The sequence below is a fragment of the Astatotilapia calliptera genome, chromosome 1 (assembly GCF_900246225.1).
Source record: "Astatotilapia calliptera chromosome 1, fAstCal1.2, whole genome shotgun sequence".
Classification (NCBI taxonomy): domain Eukaryota; kingdom Metazoa; phylum Chordata; class Actinopteri; order Cichliformes; family Cichlidae; genus Astatotilapia; species Astatotilapia calliptera.
This window is the reverse complement of record NC_039302.1, coordinates 13000680-13023530: the sequence shown is the minus strand read 5'-3', so window position 1 is coordinate 13023530 and position 22851 is coordinate 13000680. Positions and strand designations below refer to the sequence as shown.

General features: G+C 40.6%; 1 protein-coding gene across 3 annotated transcripts in view; it reads right to left on the bottom strand.

Moving 5' to 3' along the window:
• pcdh9 (protocadherin 9) overlaps positions 1–21836 on the bottom strand; it is a 196121-nt gene extending 174285 nt beyond the window's left edge. Inside the window, exons 1-2 of one of the 3 annotated variants that reach the window (XR_003272241.1) lie at positions 21014–21833; positions 17374–20510 (exon numbers count right to left, since the gene is read on the bottom strand). Coding sequence is in view for 2 of the 3 variants with exons in the window: in XM_026165123.1 (XP_026020908.1) it covers positions 17374–20409 (3036 nt within the window). In the remaining variant the exon portion in view is untranslated. Of the gene's footprint in view, positions 1–17373; positions 20511–21013 lie in introns of all 3 variants that reach the window. The other 2 variants (XM_026165123.1, XM_026165131.1) reach the window with 2 other exon arrangements.
• Positions 21837–22851: the final 1015 nt, after the last annotated feature.

The window sequence follows — 22851 nt, the reverse complement described above, 5'->3', positions numbered from 1 at the left end:
CAGTCTTTATGCATCTACGTGGGAGCACCATATTTGCATGTGTTCGCTTGCTCGTTGGCCTGGCAGCAGCTTCTCAGAAAGTAGGACTGAGAGTCTGTTACAGCAGTCCCAGTGTGTAGCCTCCCTTGGCACACAAACACAAATTTGCTGAGGGACGACTGCTGTGGCAGAAAGCTTCTCTGCAGACAAAACCTCTTAATATTCCTTCCAAGTCCATTAAGGCCTCAAGAGATTGGCCGGGATTGATTGTTTGTACTTGATATTACCAGGGGCTTCAAGGCCAGATCCTCGTCGAAAATTAGAGATGGCATTTTGTAAAGCCTAAGGAATTGAAAAACTAAATACAAACCTGTGCGTTGCTATCATCCTCACAATGAGCAGTGATGGAGGAAGCCTTCATCTAATTAGCAAATGCTTGTTGCCATCTCTTTTTAGCTGTAGGGTTCATTGACAATTGGAATGTTTTTCCAAGTCAGTGACTTTCAAGTTTTTTGTATGTTTTCGGGCAAGAAAGAGTTTTTCCAGTCAATTATTCAATTATAGAGCAGTGACCTCTCCTCACCCCCTCCTCAAGCACATACACAGACACACAAGAAGAAGAAAGAAAGGATTCCTTCTTGCGAAGCCCAGTGCAGACTGTCAGGTGCAGAGTAAAAAGTTGTCAGATCAAATCTTGCTTTACGGATTTCCTTAAAAAATAACAGGCTAAAGCTTTCAGGTATTGATTCATAATGATACAAAAAGCCTTATATTCTGAGAGGATAGTATAATAAAGCTAGCCTGTTTTACTTGCTTTATTCAACACAAAGGGGCGTTATAGATAAAATATAATGGAACTTTAAGTAACCCGAAAATCCTTTGTGGTGATCTCTTACAAACTGGGTATTCTTAAATGGAATAACAATTATTTGAAATCACTGAAATCTTCACTCTTCAATGAAGAACTTACATTTACAAAAAAGGAAGAAAAATGAGCTGCCTTTACTTAGACAGACACGTACATATCAGAAATAAAAGCATTCCAAACATGCTGAAGTTTAGTTGTTATAACATTTACCTCAGTGTACAAGTGTATTAGCATTAGGTAAAACAAAACAGATATCAAAACTGAAGCTGACTGCAGTTTTACAAGTATTTAGTCATAAACCAAAGTAGGCTATTGGACAAAAATTGAATTTTTAATGTGAAAAGGGAATCACTGAAGTGATTACAATTTATCCTGAGGGGCACATGAATGTCTATCTAATTTCTTATGACAATATATCTAAAGCTTAAGAGATTTTACATCTAAACACAGATAACCCATCATTTCTTTATTGATGCACTTTCAAAGGGAGCTGTCCTGCACCTGCAGGTGGACCGGCTACCAAAACACTGCTTGGACCGCAAAACACACAGAGGGAGTGTGACTAAGACCATTACTTCCCGTTTTTACTAGAGATGGCACGATACCACTTTTTTATGTCCGATACCGATACCGATATCATAAATTTGGATATCTGCCGATACCGATATGAATCCGATATAGTGTTTTTTAATCAACAAAACTGTTTTTTAAAATATCTTGCTGCATTTTGCAAGTCTGCAAGTTCATACTCAAGTTTAAAACAACAACTACACTAAAGCTATTCTGTTATACCTGTATACAAAAAAAATATTTCATAGTTCAGCAATACTGATCAATCTAATAAACTTAGACCTACACCATCCTCCCTATTCTGGTATTTTAAAGAGTACTTAGCGTAAATATTAAGCAACCTAACTAATAGGGTTCCAACTCCCAGCAACAACAAAATTAAATAAATAAAAAATAGGGAACCACCCCTCACGCGCCACCTCATGATGCTTAATCGACGTAATCAACCTTAATTTGATGCAGTGTGAAAAAAAATGCACAGAAATCAATTATTTTTCAAGAAATATTAAATAGATTCAACATCTTTCTTCAACAAAATTGCAGACTGCACAGATGGTACCTTCCCAAAGTAAAAAGTACTATAGCTTACTAGGGTATATATATTAGACTTAATAGTCACTATGTACAGTAATTGACTTCTATTCATTTTACATCAAATTAAAACTTTGGGTGTCAGATAATTATTTATTAAAAGCTCGACATTTTAAATGAGAATAAGAAAGAAAAGTATGTCTTTGTGCCCCCTTTTCCCAGTTAATGCCCTATCGGCCCCCCTTGCTAAACTTTGCTAGATCCGTCCCTGCACAGTTACCAGCCGTCAGCTAGAAAAAGATCCTCGAGTAGAAATTAATATTAAATACATTCTAACAACAGCTTATCAAGCTTAAACGTGCTGCTGTTGTTCAGCCGCTGGTTTCCTCTTTCTGGCGCAAAGTGGACCAAAAACAAACGAGAGACAGACTCGCGACAGAAAAGCCGATCAGCTGATCATTAAGCAGTTTCACGATTGAAGTAGCAGCCGGAGAGCGAGAGGCAGTCGCTTGTTACGCTTAACGTGGGAATGCTTTACAAACATTCAGAGATGGACTTACACACTTGCTTTACTTCTCTCGGGGATAACTTTGTCGGAGATGAAATGCCAGGTTGCTAGCGAAGCTCCACATGCTATCCAGACCACCGACAGGTCCCGCATGCCACGGCTGCTCTATCACGTGATGCATACTGCTCCGACTGCTAACGTTCTGAGGTGAGTTACGGCGTGTTGCAAGTTTTGTGAGGTGCTTTCGTGATATTTAATGGATCGGATTACATTTTTTATTTTTCTCCGATATCCGATCCAGTAATTTAGGTCAGTATCGGACCGATACCGATACGTAATATCGGATCGGTCCATCTCTAGTTTTTACACAGCAAGTAGTTGTTTACTGATCTAATAATGTTCATACTCTTACTTATAAAAACATCATGGAACAACCAGCATCCAAGGGATTCATGCTTTGGAGAGCACTGGTCAATTTTGCCAGTATTACAGGAGCTGACTGATAGGATGAGGTAGCCAAGTTAAACCTGTAAGATACATTAATAATGGAATATGAGTGTGTGTGTGTGTGTGTGTGTGTACGTGTGCACACTCATGCAAAAAATGTTAAGTGACAAACTGACCCTTCATTGCACCAAACAAGTCATTTAGTCTCTCACTGAGCCATCAACACTCTAAATTGCGTGTCCACAGTGTATCCAATAAAAAGGGAGCAGTTTTGGCAAAATGCTGAATTCACAGTTCTTTATTTAAGGACGTGTGTATCTCCACTTGAGATGTGGATAGTTATATGAATGCAATATTAGGAAGAGAATTTTTGTTCTATAAAGGTAAAGTTGCTTAAAATCTAAAATTATTAAAAACATCTTAGCTCAACCTTTACAAATCAATAACACACATCTTTGACGGCAAACTGTGTGTTCCTAATCACAAAATAAACACAAGATCAAAGCACGTCCTCTTTTAAGATATGAATCAGTCCAATCTGCCAAGTGTGCTGCATAAAACCCCCCTCTGTCCTGCTCTGGTTATGAATATCATCCAAGAGGCTGGGCTATTAATAAGTGGACACACACATGCACACACTTCCTACAGGGAAGATATGGACCAGAACAAGGGAGTCACTAATCTCAATGGGTGAACAGCTTAGAGCAGTGTTGAATAAGTGTTGAGGGAATACAGTCCCATCATCACCACAACAAAATACACACTTCCACTCAGACACACATGTATTCGATTCATGTGGGATTTCATGTGATGTATGGCCTGGGGCAACCAAAGTCCCGAGTCTGTGGTGATGAAGGAACCTTATTGTTCCCAGCACAGAGACTGGGCTGGTTTCTGGGACACTGAAACGCCCTAGCAAGTATGTCGTGGGGTCATATGTCACATGACAAACAAAGCCAACGCTTCTGAAAGATTTAAGGGGGAAGGGGCAAATATAGTCAAACTAGGGCCTGTGATGTTCTCTCGGGTCATCTATAAGTCACTCAGACCATCTCCCATACAGTAAACTTTGCGAGACTGGATTTCAAATTTTGACCAATAAATGACCAACTAATTTTCATCCATGATAGCCTAATAAATCAGATGGCCATGAGACCATTCCAGCAACAGAGAGACTATAATGAAATGCTCTGTGTTACCGTAGTTTCTTGCAATGATGCCAAGTGGGATACAAACTCTGTGAGCAGGCACTGAGGCAGACAAATCAGCAGAGTGGAAGTTTCACTTCCTTTGCATCTGAACTTCCATTATATCCTTTTTATATATGTTACAGTAAAAGTTTCAGGCCACAAAAGAGCACCCTCTTCTATTTTTTGCATGGCAAATGTTCCCCTCAATTCTCTGCTACTGGAACTCTGCCGTCTGAATGTCACAGCTGAAAGCAGCCATAAAACTCATACATTAAAAAAAGTTTCTTGGAAAAGCAGTTGTGGCAGGAAATAGAAAATAAATCTGGGTGCATATATCCATTATCAGGGCACGTTATCGTCAGAAGGGAGTCTGTGGAGAGAGAGGAAACCGGGCTGGGTCTCTATGTGTGCCGTAAGATAGTGGAAACCAATTTTCACCTCCTCCCTCCTCATCCCCAACACACTACTTGATTCAGCCTTCGCTAACTCTGCGCAACCAGGACTAAATCATTTCATCTAAATAAGCTAGCCAAATGTTTTACACCTCTGCATATTACTGAGAGAAGATAAGGTGCTGGTTCACCATTCTGTGCAAAGCATCTCTTCCTTTCCTTCCCCCATTTTTTTTTTAAGGTCTGTTCCATGGGCCTAACAAAGATGAGCAGGACTGCAAACTTCTGTGCATATGAGGGCTGCAGAGATAGAAAAGTGCAAAAATACAGAGGTGAGAGTATTTTAAAACCTTGCCATTTCTTATACCCTCGACGATAAAACAACAGACAAGCCATTTTTTATGTTTGTGTTAAATATTCCCATGTGCGCCACCTCTATGACAGCTTATTCTCAGGCAGATTTATCACAACCTTTATCTGCTCAACTCAACAGACAAAGGCAAGGCGCATGGCTTACACTGCGGCGTGCTGATGCCTGAGGCACGAGACAAAGCATACGATCAATACAAATCTTCAGTCTATACGTCGGACAGGGCCGAGTTGACACACATCCTTCTAGCAGCCATACATCACAACTTCTTATTTAATTAGCTCCCTGAAGAGCTTTATATGTCTGCTAATTCAGTCATTGTACTCTCTGCCAGAAAAGAAATAATAAGCCATCCACGCTAAGTGTTGTTGCTTTTTGTTGTTGTGATGAAGGGAATCTATTAATGATACAGTACAGATTTAAGGAAATATATAATTAGTCTTAACACCATTTAATCAATGGCCTTCATCTGTTTCACCATGGGAAATAATGTGGGCTTAATTCTATGATCTGCAGCAGTTCAATCACAAGATCAAACCTCTTCCAAACCTAATACCAATGTAGCTGCTGCTCCTCTCTCAAGCGATACCTTCTGGAGTCACTGTGTCAACGTTAAATGTTTTCCCAACAGAATCTGCACAGACGTGGTATTATTTTGAAGTCTAGGAACAAATGTGCAAAGCGCCAAAGGGTCAAAAGTTTAATTTACTACTTAAGAGTATTTTTGGTAGAAAGCTGTTTATGCTCATAAAGGCAGCAAAAATGTTGCAGGTTGCAGCATCGCTTCTATTTTCATGTTGTTCATTACTGTGCTCTTAAATGGAAATCCTTCAGAATCCCTATAAAATGATATTCATGCATTTTAAGTCTGAGGTGTTTGCCGTAAGAATCCATGTGGAATCAACTAACCAAGTTGTAAGAAGACTACAGCTAAATATCGTGTTTATGTGCTTAAAAGACCCAGGAGTGGCGGTTAAATTTCAATCCAGGGTCAAAATGTCATAGAGAAGAGAAGCATAAAGATCAATTCACCACTCTTTCCCTCGGTGCGAAGTTTTATCTTTTTAAATACAGGGTAGATTCACCGAGCAAATATCTCTTTCCAGAATTATCCTGCTTCACACTCACATGGGTTTACACATCTACACTTGAAAGTTGCAGTTTTTATCTACTAAGTAACCCCGCTGGAACAAAAGCGCCTTGCTTACAGGCATATAAGCGGCTGTTTTTTGTTTTATTTTATTATTTCTAATATATCTTGCCAGGCCAAAGCTGACCCTACAACCTTCCGGTCCAGAGGTCACCTCAGGAACCCTTGGGCCACTTTTATTTTTATTTTACTCAGCTGTTTGGTTGGTCTTGTTGTTTGCTGTCTTTGGAAATAAAAGTAAACAGAAAAATCACACTTGGCTCAGGCCCTAAGTAATGTGGCCACTGCGAAGCGAGACCTTCTTCCAAGATAGAGACACATTATGCTAGATGGGGTTTTCCCCGCCTGCAACTTCAGTGCACAACACACTGCTGTCCTGATGGATTCTGTGTTACTGTTGTAACAGTAAAAATGAACAGTTTTCTCTTTCTCTAGAGTTAAAATACATTCGGGAATTAAAATGTAAGAAATGCAGTAAACATTCGTAATGTTTCCCTACATGGGAAATTACAAAAAACTATAAACTGGTTATAGATCAATAACCCACTGTGGGGAAATGTTTGTGTAACTAGACTAAAGGGGAATATGACAGCATGTGCATCAGCATGTGCAGAAATAATAATAACAATAATGGCAGAAAAATAATTTCGAGTGTCTGACTGATGCTGATTTTAATTCAGTGGAATGACATCGGGCGCATGAATAATTTGGTGACGCTCCAAGCAAAAAGAATTTTCAAAAGACATCAGTCAATTCATGGAAAAATATGAGTGGAACATATGTGAGAATATTCAGTCAAGTCATGTTTGCTAAAAACTTAAAGCAGCTATTTGGCCCTTTTAATGTAAATTGCACTTTGCCCAAATATATCAACTGTTGCTTTGTTTATTACTTACTTAAACTTTTTGTTTCTTTTTGTCACCTAAATTTGTCAAAACACGAAAAAAAAAAAAGCCCAGCATCTATGAAATTTCTCCAGTCTATTAAGCTTAATCTGTTAATCTCCATAATAAGACATCTGCTTGTGAATATGTAGAATCTGTAGGCAAGAGGGAGAAATCTTTGGTACTGGAAGCTTTTTGACATTCACTTGTAGTCTCAGTGCTATTGACCAATCAGGATTGAGCAGGGTTTTCTTGCATGCTGGTTAGCGGCCCATTTGGGAAGCAAAAGAGAGATTGCATTTTCCGAAAGCAATCTCAAAACAGTCGGCTATCATCTGACATTGATTTAGCTTTTTATTACCTTTTTAAAATTATCTGCATTTCTAAACAATTACCTGCAAACGTGTCAGCCCTGATATTGGCTGGCTACACTGGAAGCTCTGAAAAATTGGTTGTTGCCCCCAGAGTGCAAGTCAGCCTCCTAGCTAATGTGAACCAAATTTGATAAAAATATTGATTTCAACATTATGTAGGGGCAATTATCAGTTTAATAACAAAGGTAAAGCTGAAGTCAGTTTTGAAATTAACCTTTTTCACTTCAGTCCCTTGTGTTCACAGACCACTTCAAAAACACATCCTTATATTTATAAAAATGCAATCCACAGTGTATGAAGACAGCCTTTTATGACGGAGAAGAGCTTGATGCTGCAATGCAGCAAAGAGAAAGGAAACCCCCGAAAGAGACTTTGGAGCCTTCATCTTTTTTTTTTCTTTTTGCACATTAGAGTTCTTTTGAATTTCTGATCAGAGTTCAGCGTTTTTCATGTGTGTCGTTACAACATATAGTTGTAGCACGCATAATCTTCCCCAAATTGGGCTGTATAATAGGTAGCCTCTCAAGTGAACAGCAGCGTGGAACGCACACAAGTGCATTCACTCTACTGTTGTGATCAGATTTAATCAGAAAACACTCTCTAGGGGGATTTTTTCCCCCTGCATAATGAGTTTGATTCTAATGTAAACCTTGATAATACTTTACATTTATCATTCAGAACTTGTCCTTCTAACCAGGTGGATTGCTGCTGAAAATGTGAAGACTTCTTCGACTACCGGAAGCGAGTCATATGTTCGAACACCTATGGGTCATGAGACGATCATGTTTATTAGCATCCATGTTAATGCATAGTGACTATGCATAATGAAACAAGTGCTGCTTTGAGGACACGGCTGGTAGAAGACCAGGAACAGAATTAATCTGATTTCTGCCCAAACAAGGTTAAAAAGGCATGTGACATCATCCACATGTGGATAATTGTTCAAGTGGATGTTCAGCTCTGTCGTGCGCAGTTTCATGATGAACTGTGTAACAGAACAGTCTGAATGCTGGAGCTTTATAAATTTGCTGCACAGACTGTCTACGCCTGATTGTGGTAGACACACGGTTCTTTCTGTGAAGCATCCACGCACAGCTTAATGCATCTGGTTGCTGAAGTGGTTCAGCTTCAATATGTGAGACAAGACTTTTGTATTGCGCAGTCTGTTATTTTCCTCCACTTTGGCAAAGCTTACATTACATCTTGCGCCTGGGATATTAATTGAAGACGTGGTTTGTGGAGAACATTCAGTCTTTCACTAACCAGTATATGCACATAGAGGTGGTACATGAGATCATGTGAGGCATTAAATTTGGCCTGTAGGAGCAAAAGAAAGTCTCATCAAATTCAGTGGTGGGAGAGCAGTTTTTTTCTAGCTCTATGCAATGTGTTCCTTCAATTGTCCACAAATGATACTAAATTTAGGACATGATTTACAAGACTGAGAAACACTGAAAATATATTTCTCATAAAATGTTTGGAAGTGCAAGATTAGGATTGCCTACCTAACCTGATCACCACCCCAACTTTTTTTTTCATAGACCAGCACTATGATTATCCTTTAGGTCAGAAGTCAGGTTTCAAATTCTACTCAGTAAGTGCAGACAGCTTTTTTGAAAGTGACCATATATATGAGGTCAAACTTTAAAGCCTATATTTATTTATTTATCCTTTCTTCCCCCCCTCCTCATCTTCACTCAAATGCAGACTAAGCTCTGCCTTTGGCTTTCAGACTCAGTGGACAGATTAAGCTGAGTTAGCCCTACTTTCCATGGATGTGTTGTCGTAGCAATTTGAAATCCACCCCCCACCCCCTACCCCATCACCCTTTCTCCAAAAACCAGTTAAGAGGTGACACATCTACACTGCTTTAACTGGAAAACAGCTGAAGATTTTAAAAAAAATGGAAGCATCAGTACAAAAATGCCAATAGCTGCAAAAAATATATCTTTTTTTCATAAATATTTCATAGATATATAGACATATTCACAATATATACATTTTCACGGCGTTAGGGTTTATTAGGATGCAGCTGGCAGTGATGATGATGATGATGATGAAGATGGTATAGGTTAGGAACTCCCAGCTGCTAATGGTTAGTATGTTTCCCGTTCACATGTATATGTGATAATACAAAAATCTGATGTGAAAGAGTGAAGAGGCAACACAATCTGAGTGTTTTAGAACTCAATTTTAAAATACTACCATAAAGAAAATTCACTTTTTTCTCTGTGCAGCCTTACAGTCAGACAATTCATGAAAGGCTTCATGTTCTTTGAAGTCATATTAGACTATTATCCACATTTAGCTTACAGCCATGTCAGATTTGTACAAATATATGCACACCGTATGTTTTAAAATTGGTTTTAAAGTCCTGCTGTAGAAGGATGTGAGCAACTGCAAAGAAACTCACTGTAACGGTTCCTCGGGTCCATATTGGTTGTGGGGCGTCACACTTATAAAACTGAAGCTGTAGAAGGTAGTCAGATGGATGCATGGCTGGAAGTTTTATGAAAATTTTAGGATCAATTTTTCATAAAGGAAAAGCTTTTCTCTCATGTCCTTTATTTATTTATTTTAAAAAAAGATTTGATCTCTTCATGGCCAGTAGAGACAGGAGGAAACATACAAGACTTGGAAAAAACTCTGAGCCCATTTTCTGGTGCTATCCAAACAAGCACTACAGTATGTGTAAAAATCCGTCACCGTCACATGTTTAGAGCAGCTGCTAACTTGATCTCATTAACATTCATGTATTTAGGTCAGCTGGAAGGAAAATTAAAGACAGCATTTGCACGTGTGACTGTTTAAGACTGAGGAACAGTGAAATCCCCCCAAATGACATACCTCTGTAAATTAACCTTGAATTAAATTTCCCTTCCACTCTAAGTGAATTATCGGGTTGGCTGTGTGTCAGTGACTTTGTATGCCTCTTTAAAAACACCAGATCAGTCAAAGCAGAAAATCTGTTTGCTTCTTAAAATACACGAGTTGGCAACGTAATGAGCCAAAGCACATGTATATGAGCAAACGCTGATTAGAATCGGTGCGCACATGGTAGCTTGACTGAAACATATCCCAGTTTATACATAATGTCCCATCACAACATCACAGAGGCAGAACAAACGGACAAATTCCAAACAAGAAAGATATGATCTCTTTGAAACATTTATTATGAAATTGTAAAGGTAGAATACCACTGTTCAAATAAAGGGTTTATAAACACAGTGGGATTTGCAGTGTACTGGAGATTTGGAAGAGTTTATTTCAGATGTAATTAATGTATAGCCAGCAATGAAAAAAAAGGAAAAGGAGAAGGCAGCGGAAATAAATAATACAAAACTAAAATAAAACAAGTCCATTATTGTTTAACACAGCACATTAGGCAAGATTACCAGGAGTTCAATTTACATGAAACATCTCATATATACAAGATTTACATCGATGAGGGTTACAGAGTCTTTGTGAGCTATGAGGCCCAGTGGCAAAGCAGTCAATGGCAGTCACATTTCAAGTCAAGTGAGGCTCTTAGCTTGAGGGGGGTTTTGGCTGGCAATGCCATTATCACAACTATTAGTCTAGACACTGGCACACGCTAGTGACAGAGCAGCGGCCTGTGTGTTATTTGACGCAACACCCCAATGACAAGGACACATCTCCCTCTGGGTTTGTCATGTCAGAATAGACAGCGCCGCTTTGCCCATCTTTTACCCGCACACCCTTTTTCTCTGATGATAAACGGAGAGAGGATGGTAACAGGGAAAAAAAGAATGAAAGTTGGGCTATGTGTTGAACACAAAGCACCCTCATCTGTCACAAATGATCAGAACACAAAGGTGAACACACCTTTGGTGATTTAACATCGTATGTAACGGCGCTGACCCCAGTAAAACACGGGTGAGAGGTTAGGGCTGGAGACGGGGAAGATAAGGAGTGGGTGGAGGAGCCAAGTGAGGAGTGGAAAGGAGAGATGGGTTGTTGTTGGTGGGGAGGAAGGGGGGATTGGGGGCATTCAAACAATGACGTAGCATCATAACTCCATCTTTTTTTTATATAATATATATAGAGATAGATAGATTTATAGACAAGCAAGCAGTCAAGAAACATTTTCTTCCACCCTCTACTCTTATTTTTAAGGAAAATTCAAGAGAATTTCAGATGAGGTGTTGATACCTTAAGTGTTTTAAGCTGCAGTTTGTCTTTTCACGTCATGCAGTGTTGGGAAAAAAAAGAAAAGGAAAAAAAACACGAAGCTAGTATGTCAACTTGATTGATTGCCTTAGAAAAATGGGAAATGCGTTTTGTGGATTAGTGAAAACATGGAGATGAATTAAGTAATGACAGTCCTACAAAAGCCGCTATGACTTTTGTGCATTAATTTCACAAAGCAAAGCCCCTGAAGACTGATCATCAATCAATGCGCTTCGAGAATTTGCAGAAATGGATGATAAATTTAAGATGAATGGGTTGCCAGCCAAAAGTGATGGACAAACAACAAAGCAGCTGTGAAAAAAATCAAATAAAATCACATATGAACACACTTGCAAGAGACCTTTTGATAAGAGACAATATTTGTCATTATCAAAACGGTGTCGTATATTTTGGACAGAATGAAACAGCGCAATGATGAGAAGGTTTCTGTAGATGAGGGAAAAATTCATGAAATGTTCACAAAAAACAAACAAACAAAGGAACAACAACAACAACAAACATGTAATTCCTGGTAATTTGCCATCATCTGTGTTTGGCAATTATGTCCCTGGCAGTTACAAAGAAAAAAGAAAAAACAGGCCCATAAATTAATAAATATATAAATATATTAGAAATCAGTAGCACTTCATTTTTCTGAAACAGGGGAAAATAAAAACATATAAATGAACTCCATAGTTCAGCCAGTGTATCAACAGGGAGCTTTGATTTATTTTGTTGTTTTGTGCAGACAAAACTGGATCCCCCTTGGGGCAATAATCTACTCTGATAGTACTCACACCCACTACCATAGTATAGCTCGCAATCCATTTCATTTCCTCTTACCCACCTAGAATATAAAGGACATGACAAGTTTTTTAAAGACGCAGATACAATGTTCTCTGTGGTGAAGGGCTTTGCAAATCCTCCACTGATAATTTAAAGCTTTGATAGAAACTTCACTCGCACACTTCCTGTCTTACTTTCTCCAGACAGCTACATTTGTTTTGAGGATCTGCTACATTTTACTCAATAAGAAGATGCAGCGCTAAAGATCTATCTTCTTGGATTTACCTGCTGTTTTCTTAATTATTCAGCAGATGTTGGCAACAGACCTAACTTCACAGAGCTTGCTCACAGATTTGGTTAATTAATATCTTTACTTAGTGACCCAATTTAACCTTTTGTACATGTTGGTGTCCTTTTTCCGTTCTTCCTCTTATTACAAAAAATGCTAAGGCTGTTGGAACGCCATTAGTTAAATGTATGAAGGACATGCTCAGTGTAAGAGATCACAAACACGGTATCCTGATTAAGTGACAGGATAGCTTGGGAGAAACGATGTATGATCACAGTCGGCAGCAATCACTGGCCTCTCTCCATCTTCCTCTTTCATACTGCCAAACTCTGTGTCAGCACAACCCATAAGATATTGCAACAGACTTTTCCCCTCAGGTGCAACATTGTCATAGTTCATTAATCTTCTCAAACTTCTCCTGCTGCCATCAGCCCCCGTACATACTACTAATCCCCTTATTAATGTGGCAAATGAACCTGCACAAGAAGGACGACTCCCTCAAGGCTCCATAATTACAATGGTCTGTACAAACTCCTGTTTGCATAGAATGTCCATTCATTACATTCATTACATTACTGACAACTCCAGGAATCTTCTCGCTGAGGATTCCCCCCTTTTTTTTCCACAAGTCTTCTAATATCCTGCGCTTTAAACTGAATACTCCAGTTACTGTGATATTTAAAACCCTGCTTGTTGTTTATGAGATAATGTACCATACGCCTATTTTCACTGTAGTGCTCAACACAGAGAAGGAAATGATCCATGAGTCAGATGTAGACAGAAATACTGAAACAAATTTTAAATACCTCCAGTATTATTTGGAATAATTAACCCATATTCACATGTTGCCATTTGCTCTATATGTGCGGAAACTAAACTGAGACTGCTCAGATAGAAAGCTGTTACATGTCCCCCAGCCTGAGGCAGATTTGGGGTGAAGAAAAGCACATCACAGCAATAGGAGATGGGTTAATTGTCAATGCACGCTTCCTTTCCGTGTTTGCATGTGCATGAAAAAACCCCAACAACAACCTAGAAGCCTACAGCCTACATGTTACAGATTAGGTGTTCAGACCACAAGGTTGCACAACTGAAAAATGTCATACAGGGCCCATAACTGTGGATTCTCACATACGTAATGTTGCTTCCGCAAAGTGACGGAAGAGAGAACACATCTTGTGTGAACTTGTCAATATGTGGTAGCAAACGTAATAATTAACATCCCTTTATTCGCGTTTACTACAAGATTTGTTCAAGTTTAATTCTGAAGACTAGATATATGGAAAATGTAGATTGCAATCAGTCAGCAATGATGTTGCATTCGCTGTCTCTGAGACTACTTTCAAACCCTGCTCCCCTCAGCAAAACCATGTTAACGTATTCTTAACACGAGCCTTGGGATCTGATGCACAGTACATAGTTAATGCATAGCCACTGGGCTCATGTTGTGGTAGTGAGCCACATCTATGTCTATGACTACTGACAGGATGAGAATAAGAATGATGATGATTATTATCCTCCGTTTCTTAGATGCTTGTGTTGCCTAGTGAAACTAGGACAGTGTTTTCATGCTTTTTTCCCTCTGTGTTGTTTACACTAATGTAGGTCCCTAGAGGGTAAAAAAATAAGTGAGAAAAATGAAAGGAAAGGCAAAGATTCCCCTATTGCTATAAGCTATAAGGATCTGTATAAAACTGATTGCACTAGGCATTAGTGCGTAATAACGCTACTGCAGATAAGCTATTTCTTTTACTTATACGCTCTATATCACCTAAAAAGAAGACAGCACTGACGTCTTCGTGCTTTGCTGTTGTTCGCAGTGTCTTATTCTCTGTCTAATCGTTTGTCAATTTCCTTTCAGTTTCCTTATTTTTTTGACTGGTGCTGATGTTGCATAGAAGTGACTCTTGAAAACTGGAAGAAAATGGCTTTTCAATTCCTTGAGAGAAGGTCAATCTTAAAAGCGATCCACCCACAGCTTCGCTTGTGTCTTCCTCTTGAACTTCCTATTTTACTGTTTCGTGTTAACTTCAGGCACCAGTTGTTTATTGGTGTTGGTTTGTTAGTCATAGGGCAGCAAACTAAGTGCTAAATTTGATCTTCCTACCGTATACCTTTTTGGATCCTTTAACTATGGCAGCAGTTTAACACCTTTAGCTTTAATTTCAATATATTACATCAAATCACATTTTCCAACCAAAAACTAACCAGTAATAACTTTAAATGAAATTGGCTCATTTTTGTTATCTGTATATATAAGAAATCTTTTAATAATGTAGCTCTTATCTTCTTCTAAAGCGCTTCTACTCTGCAGAGAATGATATGATAATCCGGTGATATTACCTTTTGGATATACTGTCTGTTTAAAGATTCAGTCAAAGGTAATTGGTATTTTCTTGATCTTCTTTTTTTTTAAAACTACAGCACAAATCCAAAAGGCATAGAATTTAGTGGATGGGCATCTCCGCATGAATGATCATTAAATGGAGATGACATGTGCATGTCAATACAAATGGCTGCATTGTACAAAACAATCAAAACAATGGATGGAACAGTGGCATTGATAACATACCCTGGTTTATCCAGAAAGACATGTCAGTGCAGTCGGGGCAGTCTAATCATTTAACCACAATCAATAACTGCCAATCTGAGCTGGAGTCTTTGTCTGTGAGATGTTTTTTGGAGTAATTATGACTAAGAACCAACCGCATGCTGTAAGGGCCTTCTTTACAAATTTGAAAGATTGATATCAGCCAATAATGGAAAGACGGATAATCACTATTTAATGGAGATAAAGTGCTTTGTTGTATGGAGTCGCAATGTAACCATGCATACTGGTAAGAAAAGGAACTCATACTTCTTTTCTGTGCATATCTGTATGATAATGTTGTTTTAATATGTAAGCAAATGCATCTTTAGAGTTTTTAAAGATATGATTCTCTTATTCCCTTTCATAAAAATAAAAGACAATGGACTTATTTCAACTAATTTATATCAGTAAGTAATAGCAGAACAGTAGTAGAATTAGACTGGGGCACAACTTACACAAGTTCAGAGAAAAACACGAAACTGTACAGAACATTTTAGACATAAGTCTGTGCCCAAAAGCGTCTGTAACAGTGCATCATTTATAATATCGGTGGCACAATATAGAATACACTGGCTCTGTTTGTGTGCTTCTTTGAATCATTTGTCAGAATTATTGATCCCAATAAATCTTGTGTGGAATTGTAGGATGACTGAGCAAATCAATGAAGTTGTGCTTACAGTATAGTGTCATATCTCATGTGTCCTCCTCTAGGGTTGAATAGTGGCCCCCACCTCACCCCACCCGCTGCCACCGCCAGCATCACCCATTTCATCGCCTCGTCTCATCTCTCTCTCACAAACCCCCCCCCCACACACACACACACAAACACGCACTAACGGCGCCTGGCAAATGATGGCACACTGAATGCCTCTTTTGACTGCTACCTCTCACACAGAAACACATTAAATGCAACCCCAGATGCAGTGACCCGGAGGTATGCATCGACAGGAGTCGCACAGTGTCACCCCTGTAATTCCACTCGCTCGTCCGGATAGATCTTATCACTCACATCTCTAACTGCCATTATCAATCTTTCCTGTGCAGCCTCTGCATCATTAGGCGAGAGTATTTCACTAAGAACACTAACATAGGTTTCACTCCTTTCTTCTCCTCCCTTGCATTTATAAGTCCACTGCAGGTTGGCGTAGTGCCAAGCTCTGCCATGCAGCGCAACACTGCCACCTAAAGGTTCAGTACCACCGTCAAGCCTGACCCGTCGACAACAGCCTCTGTCTCTGCCTTCCCTTCTCCTTCTGCGCTCTTTCTTCACTCTTTTCTGCAGTTCCCAATATTTGTCCACGTGTGTTCCATTAGATTAAAACTGTGTGTTGTGTAGTGGTGCTTTATTAGCAGAAAAATTAATAGGGCTTTGATAAAAAGCAGCATGGATTACGTTGAAATTTGAGGCTCATTATTGGCTAATCCTTTTTGAATTGGATGTGTATCAAGTTCCAGACAAGCTTCACTCAGTTCGCTAGTGTGCTTTGAGAGGAGGCATTTAATTCAAGCTCAGATGATGTGGCAAAGCCTACAGTGACATTCACAATACCATTGCAGCAGTCTAATTATTGAATGTTGTTATTGCTGCAGGTGTTGAAAAGGTTACAAAGTCTTTCATGATATTACAATGCACACCAAAAAAATAATAATAATAAAGAAACAAACAAACAAAAAAACATGAATACACTCAAGAGTTTTATGAAGAGAGAGAGAGAGAGAGAGAGAGAAAGAGAGAGGTGAAAAGTCAACTACTTTTTGGAGGATGTGTGCAGCATTTGTCTATGATGAAAAGCAGCAATCTGAGTAGATAGGCAAGAAAAAAATGTTTCTTTTACAAAGATCGTTGGGTTACAGTTAATGTTATGTTGGTACATGTTTGCCAGTGATCTAACCTGGGTACTGAAGAGACAAAATAAGGCAAAGCAGTCACTCGTCCACTTGCATTTTGGTAAATATGAATTAAATATATATTAAATACAAAACATGGGTTTGCAAGTGTTACCCCCAAATTATGCATTGTGTGATTGCTGAGTCCATAATCAACTCCATTAATCAGCTGTTGTTCAAGTTACTTTTTCTCTCTTTTCTTTTTATGTTTAGGTTGGAAAATCTGCTGAAGCAGTGTGTCTCCTGAACAGTTTTCTGTTGCTTCACAGTACCTTAGAGTCAGTCCCTAATCTAGACTGGCACTTTAGCACTGTGGAACAGGGCAGTTATACGCAGTACTTATAGACCAGTAAAAGTGCTCTTTTACCTGCTGTCTGGTGTGCATGGGCCCCTTCGTCTTGAACCCTCCTTGGGAGCTGCACTCTGAGGCACTGAAGTGGTCGGAGCTCGTGGAAGATCTCTTGGAAAGGGTGTCACAGCCCCCCACAAATGTGTTATCCAATGGGAGCTCTTGTATCACGTGATGCTTCTTCACTGAGACCGGTGTGTCAGCCTTGAGATGAAAGGCCGACTGCGGTGAGGCGGACTTGTAGTGCCGGGCCAGGTCTGGGCTGCTAGGTTTGAAGGTTGTGGTCGGCGTGGCATTCCAATCGAAGCGTCCAATCCCTTGCTCTTCCAGCTCGGTGGGCAGACTGATGGTTCCGTTGATTGGCTCATGGGCAGGATCGTCAGGTTTGTTCCCCTCTATGGTGACAAAGTTGAGCAAGGAGTTTTTGGGGGACTTCCTTTTCTTGCGCTTTTTCTTCTTGTTCTGTTTGTTTTCTGTGTTGGGTGACATCCACTCTGCCCCCTGCTTTTTTCTCTGTGCGGCTTTGAATCTAGAAGCATGGCGGCAGCGCAGCAACACAGTCACAAAGATGACAATAATCACCACCAAGGCGCCGGTAACAAAGGCTATCATTATGGTTAAATAGTCACCACTCTGATAGGTTTCACTGCTTTCACCAATGTTTCGGTCAATTGGGGTCTCCATGGTGCGTCGAATGAGATCATTGATGAGTGTTGAGTTGCCCACAGTGTCATTAACATACAAAAACACCAGCACAAGAGTATGGAGAGATTTGGGATAACCCAGGTCACTGATATTGACCACTAATCTGTGCAAGCCTATGTCGGTTAGTGCTGGCTTTTCCTCCAAAGTAATATTCCCTGTGACTGGGTCAATTCGAAACAGACCTTTGTTATTCCCACTCACAATTGTGTATTTGAGTTCCGCATTCATCCCTGTATCACCGTCTACAGCAAACACCTCTGCTACCACAGATCCTGGGATAGAGGAGAGAGGCACGAGCTTGAAAGACGTGTTGGAGGGTGGGTAGATAACGATGGGTGTGTTGTCGTTCACATCAATGACATTGATGGTCACCTTGGCAGCTGAGGAGCAAGGAGGCCTGCCACTGTCCACAGCCCTTACATCAAAAGTGTAGGAACTCTGCTGCTCTCTGTCGAAGGATACATTAGACTTTATCACCCCAGAGTAAGGATCTAGTATAAAGTTCTCATTGTCATTCAGAATAGAAAGAGAAACAGCAGCATTTTCTCCGGCGTCTGAATCTGTCACAGTTATCACCCCCACAGTACTGTACTTAGGAAGATTCTCTGACACAAAGAACTGGAAGTGGTTATGTGTGAACTTGGGGTTGTTATCATTTTCATCCAGCACGGTTACAATAACGGCTGCCTGCGTTTGTAGAGGGGGCGTCCCGTTATCTCTTGCTGTTACAGTGAAGAGGAACCTATCCTGATCCTCCCGGTCAAAAACCCTGGATGCAGTCAGAACACCTGTTTTACGGTCAAGATCAAAAAATGATGCATTTGGTCCCAGCTGGTAAACAATTTCTGCATTTTTCCCACTGTCCTCATCTGTGGCGCTAAGAGTCGTGAGGAACAAGTCACGTTTGTTGTTTTCCATAACAGCCAGCTCAATAACTGGCTGAGTAAAAATAGGCGGGTTGTCATTCTCATCCTCCAGCCTCACTCTCACCAAGGCAGTCTGATTCAAGCTCGGCTTTCCAGAGTCAGACGCTACAATTTTAAAGTTATATTCCTTTGTCCCTTCGTAGTCAAGCAGTGCGGACGTCTCTAACAGATACTGGTTGTCATACACAGCTTTTAGATGGAAGGGCACATCCTTCTCTATGAAACAAATGACCTTGCCGTTAATGTCAGTGTCTTTGTCTGACACTGTGATGAGTGCTATCTTTGTATTGATGGGATCCTTCTCTGAGAGGAAAACAGTGCCATTAATGGGACTGATTATGTATCTCAGGTCTATATTAGGTGGATTGTCATTAACATCAGTCACATTTATGGTAACAGTAGCTCTGGCTGGACTTGAGCTGCCATCACTAGCTAAAACAGAGAGCTTATGGATAGCAGTTTCTTCCCTGTCCAAAGGTCTCTGCACTGTAATTAGGCCAGATGTTGCATTCAGTGCAAACAGTCTTTTTGTAGCAGGAGACACCTGAGTCCCAAATACATAATGTATCTCTGCATTTGCCCCTATGTCTGCATCTGTAGCTTGGAGCTGCACTACAGATGTGCCAATAATGGAGTTCTCCGGTATATGAACCTCTATCTGACTCTCTTTAAACACCGGTTTGTTGTCATTGACATCTGTCACAGTAACCTGGAGAATGGCAGTGCTGGATTTCTGTGGACTGCCACCATCCTCTACTTTAATCTTCATCACATACGTGTCCTTCTGCTCTCTGTCCAGATTCTGCTGCACAATAAGCTGGGGCCACTTTTCCCCCTCAGGCGTTTCTACTATGTCTAAGCCGAAGGCACTTTGCCCATTGATCAGCTCGTATTTGTGGACACTGTTGGGGCCAGTGTCTGGGTCAGTGGCAGAAGGAATAGCAAAGCGGCTGTTAATGAGCGTGTTCTCTGGGATAGAGATGTTGATCACAGGGGACGGGAACATGGGGGCATTATCGTTTGTGTCTTTAACGATTATTTTGATCTTAATCAGCCTGAAATAATCATTAGGCAGGATGACCACTTCAATTTCAAAGGAGCACTCGCTGTCCTCAAATGAGGGACCGGGGCATAACTTCTCTCTGTCAATTCGGTTTGATGTTGTGAATATTTCTCCAGTGCTGCTCAGAACACGGACCAGTGGGTTATCTCCTGCTTTGGAGACGAGCCGGTACACAAGATTAGCACTCGTTCCGGTGGCAGCATTTGTATGGGAAATGTTTAGGTCCTTTGGTATGTTCCCAATGAGGACATTTTCTTGCAACTCCTCCCTGATGGGGTAGATTAGCTCTTGGGCTATTGAAGGATCTAGCCATATGCAGGCAAGCAGTGCACCCAACAGGTAATAGTCTTTTAGATCCATAACAGTGTTAATATGCTTCCAGCCTTCAAAACTCAAAGGTTTCTTTCTATGCAGTGTTGTTACAGACAGTGACTCCTGGCAGGAATCTTCCACGAATAAACCTATGAATACAGGACAGAGATTCCCTTCAGTGAAGTAACTTTATTATGCACAGTAAATAAATTTAATTAACAATCATCCAATCCCTCTCCTCACAGTCAGCTGATTCATGCACTATATTTTTTTCCCCTCTTCTTTAGGATTTACCCTTAAATCTGAACATAGCCACAAATCATGACTTCATTCAAACAGTAAAATGAAAATCCCAAAATAAACTGCATTAACCTTTTAAGCAGCCATTAATGTCTGTTACTCTCTTTCTACATCCTCTACGTTTTACGGTCACTATGAATTTTCAGTGCCTCGAACACCCCCACGGCAACAAAACTTCACAACACATTACACAGTCTTATTAATTTTTCCACTTAAACTGTCAAAATTAAAGAGCTTAGGCTGTGAGTGGGCTGCTTAACGAGTGAATAAGCATAAATGAAGCCAACAAAGTAAGCTCAGTGAGATTTTGAATTCTTAGTGGGCAAAAGAGACCCATGCTTGTATTACATACCCAAATCGGTTGCAGCACAGAAGAAAAACTGGAGTGTGTCAGCTCATAGTCTTCTCATCCACAGTAGTACAGTAGTTCATTCAGGTAAAGATATCCTCCTCTGTCGATCTGCTTTTGGCTCCAGGTAAATAATAATAACAACAATCACCCAGCAGCACTGGGTTAATCAGACACGAGTACAGGTTTTAAATAAAAGCAGCCGGTCGCAGAAACTGGGGTAAATTAGAAGCTGCATATGTCGCAGTTCCTTTCCCCCCCATTTAACTTCAGGAATTGACTGGATCTAATTGTGCGACCTGCGGTGATTGCGGTGATCAGCGTCGCTCTCCAGCAGACACAGCAAGGTGGTCAGTGGTTTGCGGTGTCTTCAATTAAACGGGTCCCAAAATCAATGCTCATCTCCTGTGCATGTCCAGAGAGAACCGGCGTCTTTCCCCCTTTCTTTCTTTCCTTTTCTCCCCGGCTACCTGTGAAGGTTAAGGCGCAGACGAGGTGAACCCAAAAAGAGACACGCGTGTCCCATTATGTTTCAAGTTCACGGAGCTCCATCAATAATCAGACTCAAGGTTAAAAAGAAAGAAAAAAAGATCACGAGGACATTTATGAAAAAGACAAAAAAAAAAAAGCCAACAACAAAAAAGGTGTAAAAGCTCAGAGTCGATCCCACTTAGAAACACCAGCCTTACGGCTGCTCAGTGTGACACGGATGCGCAGCGTGTGTGTGGCGTTTATCCTTGCACTCTCACTCCCAGAGCAGAATATCTTGCACTAACTCTGTGTAAACCCATAGGAGGGGTTGGCGATGCACACCACACCGACTAACCACCCCGCACCCCCACCCGGCCGACCCTCGTCATTGGACACCGCCCCTCGCTTTCAATGGCGTTGGCAACCCGAGCGAGGACGGGATTGGCCCGATGTCACGTCACTTAAAGCGAACCGGAGGGCTGTCCGCGGTGAGATTCTCCGCGAAGATGCTGCAGGCTGAAGAGACGCTTAACCAAAAACCCCGTGGCTGGGCTGGAGGAGGAGGATGACGACGACGATGATGATGAAGCTGCTGCTGATGATAGTGTAAAAAAAGACACTGGGAGAAAAGAATAAAGAGATAGTGGATGTCCTCTAGCTTTTATAGTGTGTGTGTGTGATTATATAAAAGCAGATAACACTCATTGGCTCTAAAGGGACGCATCAAAAGCATACGCCAACCTGTTAGGCTGTTGTCAGGTAGGCTACAATAGCCTAATTGGGGTGGACATAAAAGCCACTAGACTGAAGCACATTAGAAAGATGCGCTATGGCGGTTTCCCGTGCATATTGACTTGCCAAGAATAAACACTGGCATATACAATACAAGCCTTGTGTGAGAGTCAGTTATAATTGCACTCTAAACAGAGAATCCGTTGTCTAAGCATGTTTGCGCCGGGTGCATATTCACGCTCCGTCCACCGCACTTAGCACCCTGCAGCCAGTCGTCAGCATTTGTTTATGAGAAATAACCTTGACAGTTATCCTAGTCATCAAGGCTACAAAGCCGCGTGTGGCCGGAGTTCTTGGTTTAACGGGTGAATTGCACTTCTTATTTTAAGTTTACTGCCTCTTGCTGTGGTGCTCCGAGGAGTCTGTGGCGTGACTTTGGAATAAACGCAGATGACCTTACGTGACAAGTTTCAAAGCAACAAGAGGCTGAACTGTTCCGAGTCGCCCCGAATGTTATAAGGTAAGTAGAAAATAGCAATTTCATAAAATGCAAATCAGACTGAGCCATACAGATCCAGACATCATTTATTACCTGCTTCCATCCAATCATTACTTAATTTCAATGCAGGAGATAACCC